Below are 19,716 nucleotides of genomic sequence, written 5' to 3' on the forward strand. Positions count from 1 at the left end.
AGGGGCAAGGCACCCCAGGGCAAGTGGGCTGGTTTGGAAAATCTGCAGGGAGGGGGAGAACAAATGCCCCAGTCAAACTGGTTGGACTATTTCCTGGTGAGGAAGTAGACATGAGCGGAACTGGCGTAAGTTGTTATCCCTGCGCTGAAGGGGCTGTGGATCTGTGTACTACAGACTGGGGAAAGCTCCATTCTTTTTAAAAGGATTTGTCTTTCTACCCTCTCTCTCTTTCTCTCTCCATTCTTATTCATCTCCCCCTTCCTTCCCCCCCGATTAGGATCCTTTCATCATCTCTCCCCCACCCCCCCCCACCCAACCTCTCTTACCAACCCCCCTCTTCTCTTTTTTTTTGCATTTGATCGGCATCTGGAGAACAAAAAAAAACACCCCGTCAGCTCCGAAAGTCTTCAGTCTGATGGCTGGAGCTGAAATCTACTGTGGTGGGATGTACGGTGCGTGAATTTCATTCTAGACAAAGAGAAGTCAGAGAGAGAGAGAGAGCGACAGAGAGAGAGAGAGAGGAGAGAGAAAGGGAGACAGAGGGGAGAGGGAAGGAGAGGAGAGAGGGAGATAGAAGGGTGGGCGGGGGGGGTGGTGGTGAGAGAGAGAGAGGGAGACAGAGGGGTTGTGGTGGGTGGTGGTGGGGGGGCAGAGAGGGAGACGGTGGAGAGGACGAGGAGGAGGAGGGGGGAAGGAGAGAGGGAGAAGTGGGTGGGTGGGCACAGCAAAGAAAGAGGGAAAAGGACTGAATGTGTGCGGGAGAGATTGGGAGGATAAGAGATAATGTGGGGAGAGAAAAGGTGTGAATCAAACATCATTTTTTTGGTCGCTAAGCACCTTTTTTTTTAGTAACTGGATCAAATGCAGAAATTAATGGGGGGGGGAAGAGAGGGGGGGGAGCAGAAAAATCGGCCAGAATTTCTAGTTATTTTCGGGTCGCTACAAGTGGTAAGAGCATTTTGCCAAGTGTATGATTTTATTTTTAATTTTTAGGAAGGACCAAATTGTGGTCGTGGTTATTGTGGATTCCGGGAGATTACTGCTGCTGAAACTATTGGGGGAAATTTAGAAAAAAAAACTCGTATCTCTTGCGGGCAAAAAAATAAATATAAATATTAAAAAAAGTGGTGTTATTATAGAATCAACGTCAGCCTGCACTGTGGAGACCTGGTCAATTTCACTTGAGAATTTGGTCAATTACACCTGGGAATTTCCTTGTCAATTTCACTTGGAATTTGGTCAGTTCCTGTCTGGACGGTCGGCTCGCCTTGGAATTATTATGGGAATACTGGAATGATTTCTCCATCCAAGTTGTAAACGGATTCGTTCTCTCCTCTTGCGGATTTTTTTTTGCTCTAGCCCCGGTGATTAATACACAGACGACGTGCATCCAGCCATCGCCTCCTGCAAAGTGCTTTGCATGGGCTTTGTGGAATTGCCATTGTTAATTTTTATTGAGTTTTGAATATATATATATACAAATAAAAGCGGTCACATCTCTGTGGGGAATTCTTGTGCAATGGATGGCCCGCGGTGCAGTGGGCTTCGCCGGAGTAGGCGATCCAGAACCCAGAGGAACCGAGACAGAAAAGCCAAGGGAGCTGGAGGTGGTGGTGGTGGTGGGGGAGGAGGAGGAGGAGGAGGCACTTCGGGGGCCATCAACACTCTATCCTCATCAGGGTCTGAGCGAGAGGGCAGCAACAAGAACCCAGCCTCATCCCGTCCCAGACCTCCCAGGCGCCGGAGGAAAGATTCCACCTCGGGAGAGGAAGATCTGATTGATGGATTTGGAATAGCCAGCTTCATCACCTTGGAAGCTCTGGAGGTAAGGCACGGCGAATTCTTCGCCTCCTTTTAAGCCTAAATGTGTTTAAGATTTTGTTTCGCACAGTGATCCCCCCTTATTATTACAATATAATGGTGAAGCTTTTAAAGAAATGATTAAACCCACACTTCATATTGTTTGATCAAACTGGTCTGATCAGTTACAGAATGGTTGGAGTTGAGCAAATTGCCACACTGATGCTGAACCAGAGCTAGACTGTTCCTGTAGACAGTATTTTCTTGGTATTTGTCTTGTAATCTCCATCCCGGTCATTTAAGAGTTGAGATAAAGTAAGAAAGTGTGTGAAAACAATGTTGGTACTTTACCAAAGGTAGAAGGAATGCAGTGATTTGGCCCTCTTGAGATTTGTGTACCTCTTTAACTCACATGTCACAGAAGTATTAGGTCTAAACATTGCTTACTTTTCTCATTCAGGCACTCCCCTATGGAGAATTGAGAATCTGGGAGATGTGGTGACTATTATTGGCCAAAATCAGTTGTGACTGAAAAGATTTAAAAGCTGCCAGCTATTGTACTTGCATTGGTTTGGAAGCCACCTCAACTAGTACTTTTGGGGGGAAAAAAAAGAGGGGAGCGCCCAAGGGATTGGTACAACACACCGCTATTGAATGTTTGTATTGACTATGAATTATTAAGAAATGACATAACTATTTATTGAGAAGCGTTTTGGAAATACAACCGGCATACTTGGAAAAATTACATTGTAAATATGATTTCTGTTTTTTGCATTCTTGGAAAAGTCATTAGAGTTGGCAGAACTCCTCAATGTGGTTGGTAAATGCTTTCCCTGTTCAAGTTACGTTTTGCTGTTTGTGTGACAATGAAATGATGTAGGTTGCATATTTCTACCTCCTAGTGCCAACAAAGTAGTTGGAAGGTTTGCCCAGATGTTAACAGATTGTCAGTGTTAAGTAAGGGACGTTTTTAACCATGGTCAGTATTGAATGGTAAGCCACTGGTTGGGATGTGTGCTGTTTGAGAAGAGCCAGCTCCATGGATTTAACAGCTGCTGGATTCCCTCCGCTACCACCTATTATTGAGAACCACAAGCAAATAGCCCCAGTCCACATGTTTGCTTCCCTTAAACAGAAGTGCTGCATGAATTGGAACTCACTTCAGTTAAAGCATCCAAAAGTACCAGTATTGATTTGGTAAATTTTTACATCCCTTGCTGTTTATTGGTTTAGCATTATTAACTTCATTAAACCACTTCCCAGGATCAAGCTGTACCTAACTATTTTTGTTATTAAGGAGGAATGTAATTTTAATGTTAACTTTCACTGGAATATAAATGTGAGTGTGCTGGAGATGGGACTTGTACAGCTTTTCCAACAGTTTTTATTTATAAGTTTTTTTTGCATTTGTTTTCAACCTCATGCACTGCGGTATCACAGTCTCTTGTGTGTAGGAATGATAGCTCAAGCAATAGGTCAATATATCTGCTATCTGTTTCTTATACATTGTTTTTACACTTTCTCTGAATTGTCTCTTTCCACTGCTGAATATGAAGTGTGTCCTTTTAACCATCAGATCTTGTCAGTGACATCTATAGGAAGAGATGGTTATTTGCTCAGAATAACATTCTGCAGAGTTTCATTTTATTTCAAATATCAGGCTAATTGTAAAACGAATTGGTTTAGGAAGGTGTTCGTAAATCTAAATTTGGGGCATTGGTTGCCATCATGTCCTTCCTCTGAGGTGCAAAAATGCATTTACCATGAACCATTTATTTAATTTTGGTAAATGGATTAATACTACTTTGCAAAATTATTTTGTAATGAATTATTAAGATTATTAAGTTCACAATTGTTTTCAGATATTCCCTGGTTGGAAAGAAGGGACAATTAGAAATTCTGGCTCTATTTTGAGGCATGGTATTGCCTGGAATGTTACTTCAATGACACCACGATATTGTTAGGGGCTACACATGCTAGTCTAGCTGGTGCCTTCCTTTCCGGATTGATAATGAAGTCTAGCCACATGTTCAATGTTAATGGTCTTGGACAATGTCTAGACATGTGGATTTAGGAAATTTCATAGATTTTTAGTACTCCCCGTGTATAGCAAATGGTGTGTTTCCCTTTCATTATAGGGAGCCTTAAGGGTTATACTCAGCCTTAAAACATGGCTTAGCTTTGGACATGAGCTCTTGTATTGGACTGACTTTGTTGTTGTTGTGTTCCGATATTCATTGGTGGAATTGTTGTTGACTTGTCATACCTACTGTGAACCCCTATTAAATCCTTCAGAGCGATGCTAAATTAATTTGATCAGCATTGATCCATATTAAAGACAAAAGTATTGGGAGTACAATCAGTTCATTTGACAGTGAGGTATGAGTTTGCAAAGCACAGGTAGCTGATTCTGATCATTTGAGTCAACCGTCCAGAAGCTGCTTGACATTTAAAGGGACCCCAGAATTGCTGATGCAAGTTTTTATTTTTAAGTTTTCGTGAGAGTGGATGGACAGCCATCCTTTTCTAAAAGTGAGTAACTTTTTTAATATCCGTTTGCTGTGGCTCTGTGCCTCTGAAGTAAAAATGGAGAATGATTACTTGTTTTAATAGTGTGCTCATTGAATAATTAAAATAAAATGCCTTATTTTGCCCTCCTGACGATCTAGCAACATAAAGGTTCAACGCAATTCTTACATAGAGGGAAATAATCGATGCAAAAATACACAGTTCAGCAAATAAATGCTCTTGTGAACTCATTGAAAACTAGTCTAAATGAGCAAGTGTATCTTTATTAATAAATGTGCCTCTTCATTAATGCATTTAATTTTAGTATTTTGTTATAATTTGATGCACTCATTAAAGATATCTGATACTTTTATGAAGCCAAGTGGTTCGAAGCTTAGGTACTTCCAAGAAGATAAAATGTCTAAGTTCTTGGTCACCCAAACTTGTATTAAAATCGAGTGCTGTCAGTAAATCCTGAAAATATTTGCACAATATCGTGTATTCTGGAGTATTGCTAATACATATTGTGTTGCAGTTGTGGCTGTAGACAGTGGGTGGTTTTCTTGGTTCATTTTGAGCATTGTACCCTGTTCCATTTTCTAAGACCAATGTCTTGTTGCAAAAGAATTGAAGATGTTAGCACTTGACAGCATTCGAACAATACAATACGAACATCGATATTTCAAAACATGCAATAGTCCATCAGGTTTCTCTTGGACATTGTCAGAATTTAAGGTCTTTTGTACTTTATGAAATTTGATTTGGTTTATTATTGTCATATGGCAGGATATGGTGAAAAGTTGTATTTCTTGCAAGCTATACTGACAAAACATACCATTCTTAGAGTACATAGGGGAGAAGGAAAAGAGAGGATGCAGAAATAGAGGGAGCGGCAAAACAACAAAAACTCAACGTCCAAGCTGTGATGGGTACACTCCTGACTCACAGCCTCAGTAGAATCTCCACAGTGCAGTAGGAGGTCATTCAGCCCATCAAGCCTGCACTGGCAACACCCAGGCCTTACCCCTGTAACCCCATGCCTTTACCCTGCTAATCCCCTGGCATTAAGCGGCAATTTAACCTGACCAATCAACCTAACTCTCATATCTTTTAGAGTGTGAGTGGAAACTGGAGCACCTGGAGGAAATCCATGGGGAGAACGTGCAAACTCCACGTAGATAGTCACCCAAGGCTGGAATTGAACCCGGGTCCCTGGCGCTGTGAGGCAGCGGTGCTGACCAGCAGGCCACCCATCTGATTAACATGTTTGTTGGGGGCCATCCGTGCATAGTTACAAACAGATTTACTGCACAGTGGAATAGAGACCACTTGTGCTTGTCAAAAAAATAGACACTTTTCTCATTGGGGGTTCAAACTGTGGAAAGTAAAAGGGAGAGTGATTTTTTTTTTAGAAAGTTATGGGCCAGTGTATTTTTTTTAGTAAGATGTAGAGATGTTAACAGAACAACAATAAACTGCATGACTGTCACATTTAAATTATGACCATGAAAAATGATCAGGAATGGTTTGAGTGCACCGTAAAAGGACATTACTACACTGATGTATAGCAATTTATATTAAAATGAATCCTCTTTATTTTTAACCATATCAGGAATTGCTTTTTATTTGGCAATAATTGATCCTCCATTTTAGCATGGTTTTTGTGGTCACACAATTGTCCGGAAATCAAATGAAGTGTCCTTTTTCTTAATTGGGATATATTTTCTTTTTTGTTTGCATGAAATTTATCAGAACAGGATTACACTGATTTTTTTTTTCAAAAGAAAAATTCAGTCTTGTCTCTGCTCACTTCAGTGACGCATGAGAAATTGAGAATTTTCCTTGTATCTGAAAATGCAACAAAAAAGTATGAAGCCTCGTAATTGAGACATTGATCAGTCGCAGCCCTGCAGAGAACAGAGTCAGTAATTTTGTGTAGCACGTTGTTATGAGCAGTTTCGCCAGTCAGTCAATAATGTACTGAACATAGTCAAGAATGTTGGTTTAAATTCAATTATTTGAGTTGGGCTTTATTCGTCTCTGCAGAACGATGGTGTTGTTTTTTGTTGCTCAGCGCAATGACCTGAGAGAGGTTTGGAGGAGAGATTTTGAATTCTTGTCATTCTGCAGTCTAACAATCCGAGTGAAGATAGTGTTAACGGAGCTGTTAACTATGGTTAACAATTGAATGTGAGAAACACTGACCCTCACCTACGTGTACTATGTATGCTACTCCTTGTATCAAAACTCAGGTAGCAGTTCAGTTTACAATGTGATATATTCCTTTATGACAGTCGATTCATCAGTTTTATTATCTCCTCTGAAATCCATTTTAAAAGTATGCTTTAGAATACCGCGTTTAAAAAAAATACACAAATCAGTGTAATATATGCTGCTGTTTGGATGAATTTCTACAATGTTGCTATTCCACAGTTGTAATTTGCAGTGTCTTCTGAATTCCTTGATGGTTTACTGTGTTAGTTTAATCCCAGGTATATATGTCCAGGCTTGCTATTTGGATATAGGAGTTGGCCTCAAAAGTCACCAGACTCAACATTAGCTAGGTTCTCTCTCCTACTGATGCTGTCACAGTGGTTAGCACTGCTGCCTCACAGTGCCAGCAACCCGGCTTCGATTCCCAGCTTGTGTCACTGATTATGCGGAGTCTGCATGTTCCCTCCGTGTCTGCGTGGGTTTCCTCCCATAGTCCGAATGACGTGCTGGTTAGGTGCATTGGCCATTTTACATCCTCCCACGGTGTACCCAAATGTGTGCCGGAATGTGGTAACCAGGGGATTAATAAATAAACTGGCAGACCTGCTGAGATTTTCCAGAATTTTTCAGTTTTTATTGTCTTTATGGCACATGTCTGGTCGCATAATGATTTCTTTACGTCATTGTAAAAAATAAGTTTATATTTCAATACTTGAATACATTTCACCAGAATCATTTTCGAAAGCATTCGTTCTTGCTCGTAGCTCATGCTTTCACTCATGCTGTAAGCAAAAGAAGCAATTGGGCCAGATTGACACTTATATATCTCACCTGCAAGACCTTTTTATAACGCATTGATTCCTGCATATGGATGCTGGGACCTCCTTTCATGGAGTAAGTAGTTTCTCCCTGTGTGTGTCATATACCTTTAATAGAGTTATTACTATAAAGTTTCACTACGGTATTTGGGGAAAAAAAAGTCCATGCTTGTCGTGCCACAATGCTAAGTCAAGGTTTCAATAAGATACAATAACCTGCAGTTTTGGCTCCTTGTTCTTATTCTATTCTTAAAACTCTTGCTGTCATGAAGGGCTCATGTCCATCTTGATGGTGTTTGTAGATAGGAATGTTAAAAATGAATGGCCTAAATAAATGGGGCTACTTGGCTGCACTCTGCAGATCTTTGAATCAATTTTAAAAAATGGAAAAATGCTTCTGGGGCTGATTTTTGTTTTGGCATCTAGAAAACTAACTGCAGTATTTTGATGTATGCCAAGTTGCAGATTTAATTGTCGACTTGTTGTCAAATGGCAACTAGTGTTGTTAATGCGCGCACACACCTAAATTTGGTTGATTGTGTGGGTCAGATTTCTGCAGGATTGATTAATCTCTCAAAAGTGGAGTGCTTCAAAGCACAGACTTTGTCCATGTTGCAACAAGTAGATTTAAAAAAAAATTTAACTCGAATTTAAGTCACGCATAATGCTGGGCATGTAATCTGTGTGAATAACATGAACCATGAAATGTCAGAAGGTATCTAGTGATGCTTATGATTGCAAATTTGAGTTGTGTCTGGAGAGTGCGTTTTGCATTGTAAAATATGTGGGTGAAGCAGGTGTCAGTTTGGTTGACTTGGCCATCTCTTGAGTTCAGAGGTTGTGTATGCAAGCTTCATTCCAGAACCTGAGCACATGATTTGGACTGACATGCCAATGCAGTTCCAAATGCTACATTGTCAGCAGTACACCCTTTGAATTAAATATTAAACTGAGCTCCTTCCTGTTCATTTCCATGCCTCAGAGAGACATAAATGTCTCCAAAGGAACTAATCGAAGAAAGGATGTGTGCTTATGATTAGGACTAGGCTAGGCGGGGCGAGGAGGGGACAGGGGCTAGACACTGAAAAGACTGGCCATATAGAAAACCTGATGGTACCATAGCACTGAGTTGACCAAACAGGACTATTGCTTATGTGGATTCATGCAAACAAGGCACCATTTCATGCTAGATTGACTTCAGCAATTGGAAGCAGTCTGTACATAAACAAAACGCTTGGCACCAAAGTCTCCACATTGGAACATAGGTATTTGAAAAGCTGTGCTTTCCGATTACCACGGAAAAGCACCATCATAGGAAGTTGCAAGTGGCAGTAGACCCTTCTCCCATTGCAATTGACAAAGCCTTGCTTGGATGGGACTGTATTCCTACTTGAAGACTCAACAGATGAGCAGTAGATCTGAAGCATCAGTAGTGATGTAAAGATCAAGGAAAGGCAGGATATTCTCCTTGTGTCCTGACCAACAATTCCCCGCCCCATGAGCAACACCAAAAATATTCACAAATTTAATCATTGTTTGTGAGACTTCATGCAAAACAGTTATTGTTTTTATTCAATTTACAACAGTGACTGCACTTCAGAAAAGTTATCCATAGGATTTGAGTTACTTAGGGACAGCCTGAGTGACATGTTACGCACTATGGAAGTACAAAGCCTTTTCTTTCTCGTGTCCGTGGTTACTGATGTTGAGGAGAGCAGTATGAGGTTACATGAAAAGCATTTTAGTATAAAGTTAAACTACATTTCCTTAAGTGTAATCTTTGTTTTCAGTTGATTTCCACTCAGCTGAGGAAGGAGCAGCGCTCTGAAAGCTCGTGATTCCAAATAAACCTGTTGGACTTTAACCTGGTGTTGTGAGACGACTTACTGTGCCTACCCCAGTCCAACGCTAGTATCTCCACGTCTTTGTTTTCAGCACATTGGGACCAATGCAATAGAAAATCTAGTGACAATGCTGGGTTCAGATCCTAAAGTGTAATATTTGAGGACTTTGTCCACTAAACACAGTCTCTACCACTAACAGCAAGCAGCCAAGAGTATTTTAGACCAGGACACGTGTCTTTCATAAGAGTCAGTGATGGGCAACCTGGGCTAGTGAGTGAGCCGCATGAGTGGCTCTCTCTCATCTCCGTGCTCTGCAAGATTGAAATCGGGCTCAGTCACTAACTATGACCCCGTGAAAAAAAGATTAAATACATTCAATGTGTGCCAAATTCACAAGCAATTCACCAAAAACCCTTATACAGCACCTTCAAACCCACGACTGTTTCTGTCCAGAAGGACAAGGGCAGCAGATACGTGGGAACCCCTCCACTTGCAGGCTCCACACCAAGCCACTCACCATCCTGACTTGGAAATATATAGCCATTCCTTCACAGTCACTGGGTCAAAGTTCTGGAATTCCCTCCCCAATGGCATTGTGGGTCAACCAACAGCGTGCGGACTGCAGTATTTCAAGAAGGCAGCTCACCACCACCTTCTCAAGGGCATGTGAGGACGGGCAATAAATGCTATCCAGCCAGCCATGCACCACGTCCCATGAATGATTAAAATAAAATTTCAGACCAAGTTATAGGAAGTGCTTAATTATGAATATATTAATGGGACCATCATCGACTTCAAATGGTAAAAGCAAAATAAATATTTACACTGTGGACATAGAGGGAGCACAGGGCTCTCACCACCAATGTTGTGTGCAATTAGCATGCATCACACTTTACTTACCCCTGCCCCTGTGTATCACTTCAGTTATACCAGTGGGGAAAAAAAAGTGGTTGGAAACTGGCAGAACATGGCAACCCAATGCATGGGCAATGGTTAACAAAATGTCTCATGGGCCGCATGTGATCCAAGTCCTATCCAAAGTGACAGGTATTTTTAAAAAGTTTTAAAATCCTGCGAACACTGAGGTTCATCTTTGACATGTTACACATTGCTATCGGAATATACCCTGACTCTGTGATACTTATGGATATAGGGCGATATGGTGGCACAGTGGTTAACACTGCTGCCTCACTGTGGCAGGGACCCAGATTCAATTCAATTCCCGCCTTGGGTCACTGTCTTTGTGGAGTTTGCACTTTCTCCCTGTATCTACGTATGTTTCCTCCAGGTGCTCTGAAGGTGTGCAGGTTAGGTTGATTGGCCATGCAGCTAAATTGACTTGAGTGTTCAGGGGATTAGCATGGGTTAGGGGGATGTATGGGGTTACAGGAATAGGTCCTGGTGGGATTGTGGTCAGTACAGACTCAATGTTCGAATGGTCTCCTTCTTGTAGGGATTCTATGACATAATGAGCCATTGATACCAAGAGGTTGGAGGAGAGACTGTATTTAAATGTGATTGTTTACACTCCAGCATATTAATATGCTCTGATAAAGCACAAAGAGAATCTAAATTGATCATCTTAAACTTCTCCCATCACCACCATTACCAGCGATAGATCTTGACTCACCCTTGTTCTGTACTGTTCAAAATGCCTTCTTCAGTCAGAAACTCCCGAGTTAGGATTAAACTTATAACAACTGTACTGCTGAAATTCTTAATTGTTCAAATGTGAAAATGTTTTTGATTTGATTTATTATTATTGTCACATGTATACAGTGAAAAATATTTTTTCTTCTGCACTATACAAACAAAGCATACCATTCATGCAGTATATCGGGGAGGGGAAGCAGAGAGTGCAGAATGTAGTGTTAGAATCATAGCTAGTGTGTTGAGAAAGGTCAGCTTAATGTATGGTAGGTCCATTCAAAAGTCTGATGGCAGTAGGGAAGAAGCTGTTCTTGAGCCGGTTGGTATGTGACCTCAGACTTTTTTGTATCTTTTTTCCGATGGAAGAAGGTGGAAGAGAGAATGTCCAGAGTGCATGGGGTCCTTAATTACGCTGGCTGCTTTTCTGAGGCAGCAGAAGTGCAGATAGAGTCAATGGATGGGAGGCTGGTTTGCGCGATGGACTGGGTTTCTTTCACAATCCTTTTGTAGTTTCTTGCGATCTTGGTCAGAACAGGAGCCACACCAAGCTGTGGTACATCAGGAAAGATGCTTTTCTATGCTGCGTCTGTAAAAATCGGTGAGAGTCGTAGCGGACATGGCGAATTTCCATTACTTGAATGCCTTGTGACACTATTGCTTAAAAGCATTCCTGAAAATGCATGCTTTATTTTAAAGACAATTTCTATTCAGATCAGTGTAATAAGTTTCAGAAATGAGATTGGTTGCATTCACTGCAGCAGGAAGGTTGGACAGCTTTAGCTTTATTGAAAGGATTCCAAGGTTTATTTTGGTCTGTCTTTCAGCAGAGCAGTGTCACACAAAGAAGGATCTTTTTTCATTCGACCTAATTCCCCCTAAACAGCAAACCCAGCCAAGCTAAGTATATAAATATTCCAATTATTGGTACGCACTGTGATGCAGATGGGTCAAGGAAAGGTGACACCTTAAGTGTCTTCATTTAATGGCTCAGAAAAATTGAAGTAATGACTGACTTCAGGCAGGTATTATCTTAATCCACACAAGGTGATCTTTAATCAGAGGCTGAACCGTAGACACGTACCTGACAGTTCTTTCTCAGGAAAGGAGGATTTTTAGAATTTTGTTCTTAAAATGTCTTTTTTCCTGGAGAAGTCACCAAGTTCTGAACATTTTTTAAAGGTCTGGAATATGATTATGACCACCTCATTGTTTAGAAATCCTTAAGCAGTAGATGGGCAGTGCAAGTGATGCGTTGATCAGGGATTAGTCACAGTCACTGGGAACAACAGATACTAGTTTGCATTGCAGACAGAGGAGGAAGTCAAAAATTGCTGGATTAACACGGTGGAAGGTGCGGGGGGTCACCATCTGAAAGGCAAGTAAGTAAACATTTTAGCAGAACTCACTGTAATGAAGTATTCAGTGTCATATAGAAGAGTTTGCCTGTAGCGCAGTGATGGTGAAAGATGTACTTCTATGTATAAAATGTATGCGCCAAGTTACATTCAATATGAACCTAGTGATTCCCACACTTCAAAAATACTTCAATGGCTGTAAAGCACTTTGTGATACTGGGGTCATGAGAGGCACCATATTTCTTTCTTTTCCCTAGAATAGACTAATTAATTCATTCAGTTGTCCTATCCAATCCTGAATTCCACTGATCGTTTATTTAGAGAATGGTTCCAATGGCAAAGATTTCTGATTTATGCTTAACACACGGTTTCGGCAAACTGACTGTATTTTTGATTAAACATTGGACCTTTTCCTGCCTGCTGTTTTTAATATGTTCATATATGGGGGAATAGGCTGACCCCAATCCTACTCCAAAGTGTGTGTTCTCGAGTTGAACTAACTGATGTATGGTCATGGTTTGGAGGCCCGTAGAATCTCTAAGTGAAGAAGGGGGCCATTGAGCCCGTCAAGTCTGCATCAATAACAACCCCACCCAGGCCCTATCCCCATAATGCCTGCGAATCCCCCTGATGCTAAGGGGCAATTTAGCATGGTCAATCTACCTAACCCGCACATCTTTGGACTACGGGAGGAAACCGGAGCACCTGGAGGAAACCCCCGCAGACATGAGGAGAATGTGCAGACTCCACACAGTGAGTCACTCGAGACCAGAAATGAACCCAAATCCCAGTGCTAACCACTGTGCCGCTCAAACTAAACTCACTTTGTTTTCCTCTCCCCAATCCAAAATAATTAACATTGATTGTCGCCTTTAATCGAACACTAGCCTATTGCCTGTTGTCTGGTGGGGAGGGCGGGGGAGTAATTTTTATTTTGTGGCTAATACACAGATATAGGTTTATCACGCTGCCAAGTGAAATCAAGTAACACGCTGACGATAGTTAATGCAGCGAGCACTGACAACACAAATAACAGGAGGCAATTTGATGCTTGAATCAGCTGTATGCGTTTAAACAATATGCCTTGATGATGAATTTCATACACTGTAATGGAAGTGGCAAAGTGGTGTCGTGCAGCCTTCACATACTGTCAGTCTCGGTCTAAGTTTCTACATTTATGAGGGGTCCACAGTCGCTGAATTTCCAGGCCACCAAAGTACAAAGCTGCTGTAATAATTTTTTTTTTGTTAGGAACACATTTTTTATCTTAAAGGAATTCACCATGCTAGTTCTTTTACTCTGTCGCTGCATTATAAATAGACTCTAAGCATCAAATCAAATTTAACAGCTGCTTTATATTCTGTATACTAGTTTGGGGCATAATCACAGTTCAGAGGCAGTGTCAGAAAACACAGAAGCAAAGGCTTTAATGTTTCTTGTACATTATCATAACCATAAAAGTGTTGAATTGAATCATAAGCTCACGTTTATACTTTTCTCAATGTAATGTTTAAGGTGATGTGGAATTAAGTGCCCCTTTTCGCCTGACCACTTGAGAAAGGCTGGGTGGGCGGGTACAAATCCTGCTCCCAGGAATACGGGAGGGCCCATGGGGGACCCTGAGGGAGCGTATTGGACTTGGGTCTACATGGCATTAATGAGGGTTTCAACAGCAGATGAACTGAGCTTAATCAAAATGGGTCTATATGATCCAGATGGCAGTAGACGGTTCTAGTGCTACTGGGGTGGGGGTTGCGGTTGTGGCCAGGAGATCATCTTAGGGGTCAAAGATAACAATGTTACCAGTGTTGTAGTATCAGACAGTTGCCAGGAAGAGGGATGCCCTGCATTAGCAGGTTTAACAAATTAAAATCCAGCACAGAAACAGACTCTTTGGCCCTCCCAGCCTCTGCCAGTTATGATGCCCTAACTGAAATAAGAAAAAAATTCTGCCCTTACTTGGTCTAAATTCCCACTGTTCCATCCCTATTCATATACCCAACCAGTTGCCTCTTAAGTGTTGCTGATGTGCCTGCTTCCACCACCACCTCTGGCAGCGTGTTTCAGGCACCTGTCACTCGTTGCATGGAAAAACTTGCCCTTCACGTCTCCTTTAAACTTTCCCCTTCTTTTCGTGAACCCGTGCCCCTTTGCAATTGACACTTCCACCTTGGGAAAAAAAAGCCTCTGACTGTCCACCCTGTCTATATCTCTCATAATTTTCTCAGCTTCTCCCTTGCCTGGAATAACACCAGCCTCCACGCCCGCCTGCTGGAAATGGCTCAGGATGGGGCCCAACTGAATTTGAACCAGGAACCACGACTGATGTGTGGCACTGGACATCATTGCGTTAAAATATTGCAGCAGTCCGTGCCTTTGTGCTCCCCAGACTTTGGATTTATTTAAAAAAAAGTGCAACTTGAAATAATCTGTTGCGAGTTCGTTTCTCGGGAGGTTTCCAGTTTAAGTTCTACTCCTGAATTCCATATCTCACCGCCAGCAATCTTTATCTGACTGCCAGCATTATGTTCTGCCAAGTGTTTCCATGTGGCTTCACATCACATAGCAGAAAGAGATTTCATTTTACAAGATTGTGACATTATACCAAAGCTGGATTGGTTCCAGTAGACAGGGGGGGGAGAGAGAGAGAGAAAGGTTCAGTTTAGATTTTAAATTGTTTCAAGGAACTCTGCGCTGGTGTGGAGGAGAGCAGTTGTGCTTTGTCTTGCAATCTCCTTTGCCCGCGTGACACACATTGAAACATTGATTAGAACCATTAGTAGGCGAATAGCATTTTTTAAAAATTGCTGAACAACCAATGTTCAGTTTATTCTACAAAATAAGCCTTATACCACACATTGATACTAAATTGCCCGTTAGTGTTGCAAGATATGTAGGTTGGGGGGGTGGTGGTTAGCCTTGATAAATACATGGAGTTATGGGGATAGGGCAGGGGGATGGTCCTGGGTAAAGTGTTCTGTTGGAGAGTCAGTGCAGACTCGATGGGCCAAATGGCCTCCTTGAGCACTGCAGCGACTCTGTCATTCCAGCCAGAACAATTGTCAGGATTGTACAATCTATAAATACATGGGATTATGGGGATGGGGCCTGGGTGGGATTATTGTCAGTGGGCTGAATAGCTTCCTTCTGCACTGTAGGGATTCTGTGATTCTATTCTAATCTTTTTACTAATGATAAGTAAGACGTTGTGACCTGATTTATGATATAAATAGAGATATGCAAGAACATGTTTGTATATTTCTGGGATGTGAGCTGGATAGGATCAAATCATTCTGTACGTACAATACACTGTGTACTTAGCATGTGTGTGTTCAACATAATACTTCACATTATCCTGGTCCAACACTCACATACATATCATAAATAGGAAAAGTGATTTGTTGTGACTCAACAGCTCATGAGGAACCCCATAATTTTCACCGTACTGTTCGACTTGCCCTGTCGGTTAATCTGCTCATCATTTTAATTTTAATCAGCAGCATGTTTTGCTTCTCTCTCAGCCTAGTCTACAAGTGAAGGAAGTTTCCAGCTGGTTACTATAACACCTGCTCACCTAATTGGCATGTGCTGCACTCCACTTATCAAACACTTCAATTCCAACTCGAAGTTTAAATAAAGGTGGCAAGCTGAATACTGGCTGAGTACAGGCAGTGTCGATGGTCCTCATTACCCGGGTTCACAGTGTTGATGCGGCCCAAAGCCCTACCTTCAGAGACACGCAGTCAGCAAAGTACCAGGTTTGATCCTGTGTGTGTGTAGGGATGTAGGGCGTGTGTACAGACGTAGTGTGTGTAGGGGGTGTGTGTATGGGTGTAGGGGGGGTGGGGGGGGGTGAGTGTGTGTCTGTGTAGTTGTGTGTCTGTGTAGTGGTGGGTGAGTGTGTGTGTGTGTGTGTGTGTGTGGGGGTGGGTGTGTGTGTGTGTGGGGGGGTGGGTGTGTGTGTGTGTGTGTGTAGGGGTGTGACGGTGTGGGGGTTAGTGGTGTGGGGGGGTGCGTGTGGAGGGTAGTGGTGTAGGGGTGAGTGTGGGGGGTAGTGGTGGAGGGTAGTGGTGTAGGGGTGAGTGTGGGGGGTAGTGGTGTAGGGGTCTGTGTGTAGTGGTGTGAGGGGGGTAGTGGTGTGTGTGTGTGTGTGTGTGTGTGTGTCAGTGGTGTAGGGGTGTGTGTGTGTTTAGGGGTGTGGGGGAGGTGTGGGTGTGGGGGGTAGTGGTGTAGGGGTGCGTATGCCTGTGCACGTAGGGGTGCGGGGGGTGCGTGTGCCTGTGCGCGTAGGGGTGCGGGGGGTGCGTGTGCCTGTGCGTGCGGTGCGTGTGCCTGTGCGCGCACGGGGGGTGCGTGTGCCTATCGGGGTGTGCGTGTGCCTGTCGGGGTGCATGCACGTGTGTGTAGGGGTGCGCGTGCGCGCATGTGTGTGTAGGGGCGCGGGGGCTGTGCGTGCTGCGTGTGTGTGTAGGGGCATGGGGGTTGTGTGTGTGTGTAGTGGCGCGGGGGCTGCGTGCATGTGTGTAGGGGCACAGGGCGTGCGTGTATATGTAGGGGCGTGGGGTTGCGTGTGTGTGTGTGTGTGTGTAGGGGCATGGGGGTTTGTGTGTGTGTGTGTGTGTGTGTAGTGGTGCGGGGGTTGCGTGCGCGCGTGTGTGTGTGGGGTTGCGTGTGTGTGTAGGGGCACGGGGGGGGTGCGTGTGCCTGTGCGCGCAGGGGCGCGGGGGGTGCATGTGTGTGTCGGAGTGCATGCATGTGCGTGTGGGGGTGCGGGGGGTGCGTGCATGTGTGTGTAGGGGTGCGGGGGTTGCGTGCGCGTGTAGGGGTGCGGGGGTTGCGTGCGCGTGTAGGGGTGCGGGGGTTGCGTGCGCGTGTAGGGGTGCGGGGGTTGCGTGCGCGTGTAGGGGTGCGGGGGTTGCGTGCGCGTGTAGGGGTGCGGGGGTTGCGTGCGCGTGTAGGGGTGCGGGGGTTGCGTGCGCGTGTAGGGGTGCGGGGGTTGCGTGCGCGTGTGTGTATGTAGTGGCGCGGGGGTTGCGTGTGCATGTGTGTGTAGGGGTGTATGCGTGTGTGTAGGGGCGCGGGGGGTGTCTGCGTGTGCCTGTGGGCGGGGGGGGTGCGTGTGTGTGTTGGGGTGCATGCATGTGCGTGTAGGGGCACGGGGGGTGCGCGCGCGCATGTGTGTATATGTAGGGGCGCGGGGGTTGCGTGTGTGTGTGTGTAGGGGTGCGGGGGCCACGTGTGTGTGTGTGTGTAGGGGCGCGGGGGGTGTCTGCGTGTGCCTGTGGGCGCGGGGGGTGCGTGTGTGTGTTGGGGTGCATGCATGTGCGTGTAGGGGCGCGGGGCGTGCGCGTGTGTGTAGGGGCGCGGGGCTTGCGTGCGCCTGTGTGTAGGGGCGTGGGGCTTGCGTGCGCCTGTGTGTAGGGGCGTGGGGCTTGCATGCGCGTGTGTGTAGGGGCGCGGGGCTTGCGTGTGTTTGCGTGTGCGTAGGGGTGCGGGTTGCGTGTGCATGCGTGTTTAGGGGCGTGGGGTTGCGGGGGCTGCGTGCGTGTGTGTGTAGGGGTGCAAGGGGTGCACATGTATGTGCGTAGGTTGCGTGCGTGCGCGGGGTGTGGGGGGGTGTGCATGCACAGGGGTGCGGGAGTTGCGTGCCTGTGTTCAGGGCTGTGCGTGCCTGTGTTTAGGGCTGCGCGTGGAGGCGTGCGGGGGGTGCGTGTGCCCGTGCGTGCAGGGGTGCGGGGGGTGCGTGTGCCCGTGCGTGGAGGGGTGCGGGGGGTGCGTGTGCCCGTGTGTGGAGGGGTGCGGGGGGTGCGTGTATGTAGCGGTGTAGGGTGCGTGTGTATGTGGGGTTGCGTGCGTGCGTCGGGGTGCGGGGGGTTGCGTGCGTGCGCGGGGTGTGGGGGGTGCGTTCCTGCATTTAGGGTTGTGCGTTCCTGCGTTTAGGGTTGCAGGCGGTGCCTGTGCCTGCGTGTGCGGGGGGTGCGTGTGCCTGTGTGTGCAGGGGTGCGGGGGGTGCGTGTGCCTGTGTGTGCAGGGGTGCGGGGGGTGCGTGTGCCTGTGTGTGCAGGGGTGCGGGGGGTGCGTGTGCCTGTGTGTGCAGGGGTGCGGGGGGTGCGTGTGCCTGTGCCGTGTGTATGTAGGGGTGCGTGTGCCTGTGCCATTTGTATGTAGGGGTGCGTGTGCCTGTGCCGTGTGTATGTAGGGGTGCGTGTGCCTGTACCTTGTGTACGTAGGGGTGCGGGGGGTGCGTTGCCTGTGCGTGCGGGGGGTGCGTGTGCCTGTGCGTGCAGGGGTACGGGGGGTGTCTGTGCGTGCAGGGGTGCAGTGGGTGCGTGTGTGTAGCGGTGTAGGGTGTGTGTGTGTTGGGGTGTGGGGGGTGCGTGGGTATGTAGGGGGGCTTGTGTGCGCGTGTGCGTAGGGGTGCGCGTGTGCGTAGGGGTGCGCGTGTGCGTGTGGGGGTGCGCGTGTGCGTGTGTGGGGGTGCGGGGGGCGTGTGTGCGTGTGGGGGGAGGTGCGGGGGGCGCGTGTGTGTGTGTGGGGGTGCGGGGGGCGCGTGTGTGTGTGTGGGGGTGCGGGGGGCGTGTGTGTGTGTAGGGGATTGTGTGTGTGTGTGTGTTGGGAGTGTGTGTGCGTATGTAGGGTGTGTGCGTGCGTATGTAGGGTGTGTGCGCACGTACGTAAGGGCGTGTGTGTGTGCGCGTACGTAAGGGCGTGTGTGTGTGCGCGTACGTAAGGGCGTGTGTGTGTGCGCGTACGTAAGGGCGTGTGTGTGTGCGCGTACGTAAGGGCGTGTGTGTGTGCGCGTACGTAAGGGCGTGTGTGTGTGTGCGCGTACGTAAGGGCGTGTGTGTGTGCGCGTACGTAAGGGCGTGTGTGTGTGCGCGAACGTAAGGGCGTGTGTGTGTGCGCGTACGTAAGGGCGTGTGTGTGTGCGCGTACGTAAGGGCGTGTGTGTGTGCGCGTGCGTATGCGGGTGTGTGTGTGTGCGCGTGCGTATGCGGGTGTGTGTGTGTGCGCGTGCGTATGCGGGTGTGTGTGTGTGCGCGTGCGTATGCGGGTGTGTGTGTGTGCGCGTATGCGGGTGTGTGTGTGTGCGCGTGCGTATGCGGGTGTGTGTGTGTGCGCGTGCGTATGCGGGTGTGTGTGTGTGCGCGTGCGTATGCGGGTGTGTGTGTGTGCGCGTGCGTATGCGGGTGTGTGTGTGTGCGCGTGCGTATGCGGGTGTGTGTGTGTGCGCGTGCGTATGCGGGTGTGTGTGTGTGCGCGTGCGTATGCGGGTGTGTGTGTGTGTGCGCGCGTGCGTATGCAGGGGTGTGTGTGTGTGTGCGTGCGTATGCGGGTGTGTGTGTGCGTGCGTATGTAGGGATGTGTGTGTGCGTGTGAAAATGTGTAGGGGTGTGTGTGTGCGTATATAAGGGAGGGGTGTGTGTGTGCGTATGCAGGGGTGTGTGTGCGCACGTATGCAGGGGTGTGTGTGCGCGTGCGTATGCAGGTTTGTGTGTGTGCGCGTGCGTATGCAGGGGTGTGTGT

The 19,716-nt window shown here is 46.3% G+C and overlaps 1 protein-coding gene across 5 annotated transcripts in view; it reads left to right on the top strand.

Moving 5' to 3' along the window:
• Positions 1-346: 346 nt before the first annotated feature.
• The window catches only part of auts2a (activator of transcription and developmental regulator AUTS2 a), a 1,149,797-nt gene continuing 1,130,427 nt past the window's right edge, over positions 347-19,716 (top strand). For all 5 annotated transcript variants that reach the window (XM_080210334.1, XM_080210338.1, XM_080210336.1 and 2 more), the window contains exons 1-2: positions 347-452; positions 994-1,825. In XM_080210334.1, the coding sequence (XP_080066460.1) occupies positions 1,520-1,825 (306 nt within the window). In that variant the 5' untranslated portion in view covers positions 347-452; positions 994-1,519. The remainder of the gene's footprint in view (positions 453-993; positions 1,826-19,716) is intronic.

The sequence above is a fragment of the Carcharhinus amblyrhynchos genome, chromosome 23 (assembly GCF_965287045.1).
Source record: "Carcharhinus amblyrhynchos chromosome 23, sCarAmb.v2.hapA, whole genome shotgun sequence".
Classification (NCBI taxonomy): domain Eukaryota; kingdom Metazoa; phylum Chordata; class Chondrichthyes; order Carcharhiniformes; family Carcharhinidae; genus Carcharhinus; species Carcharhinus amblyrhynchos.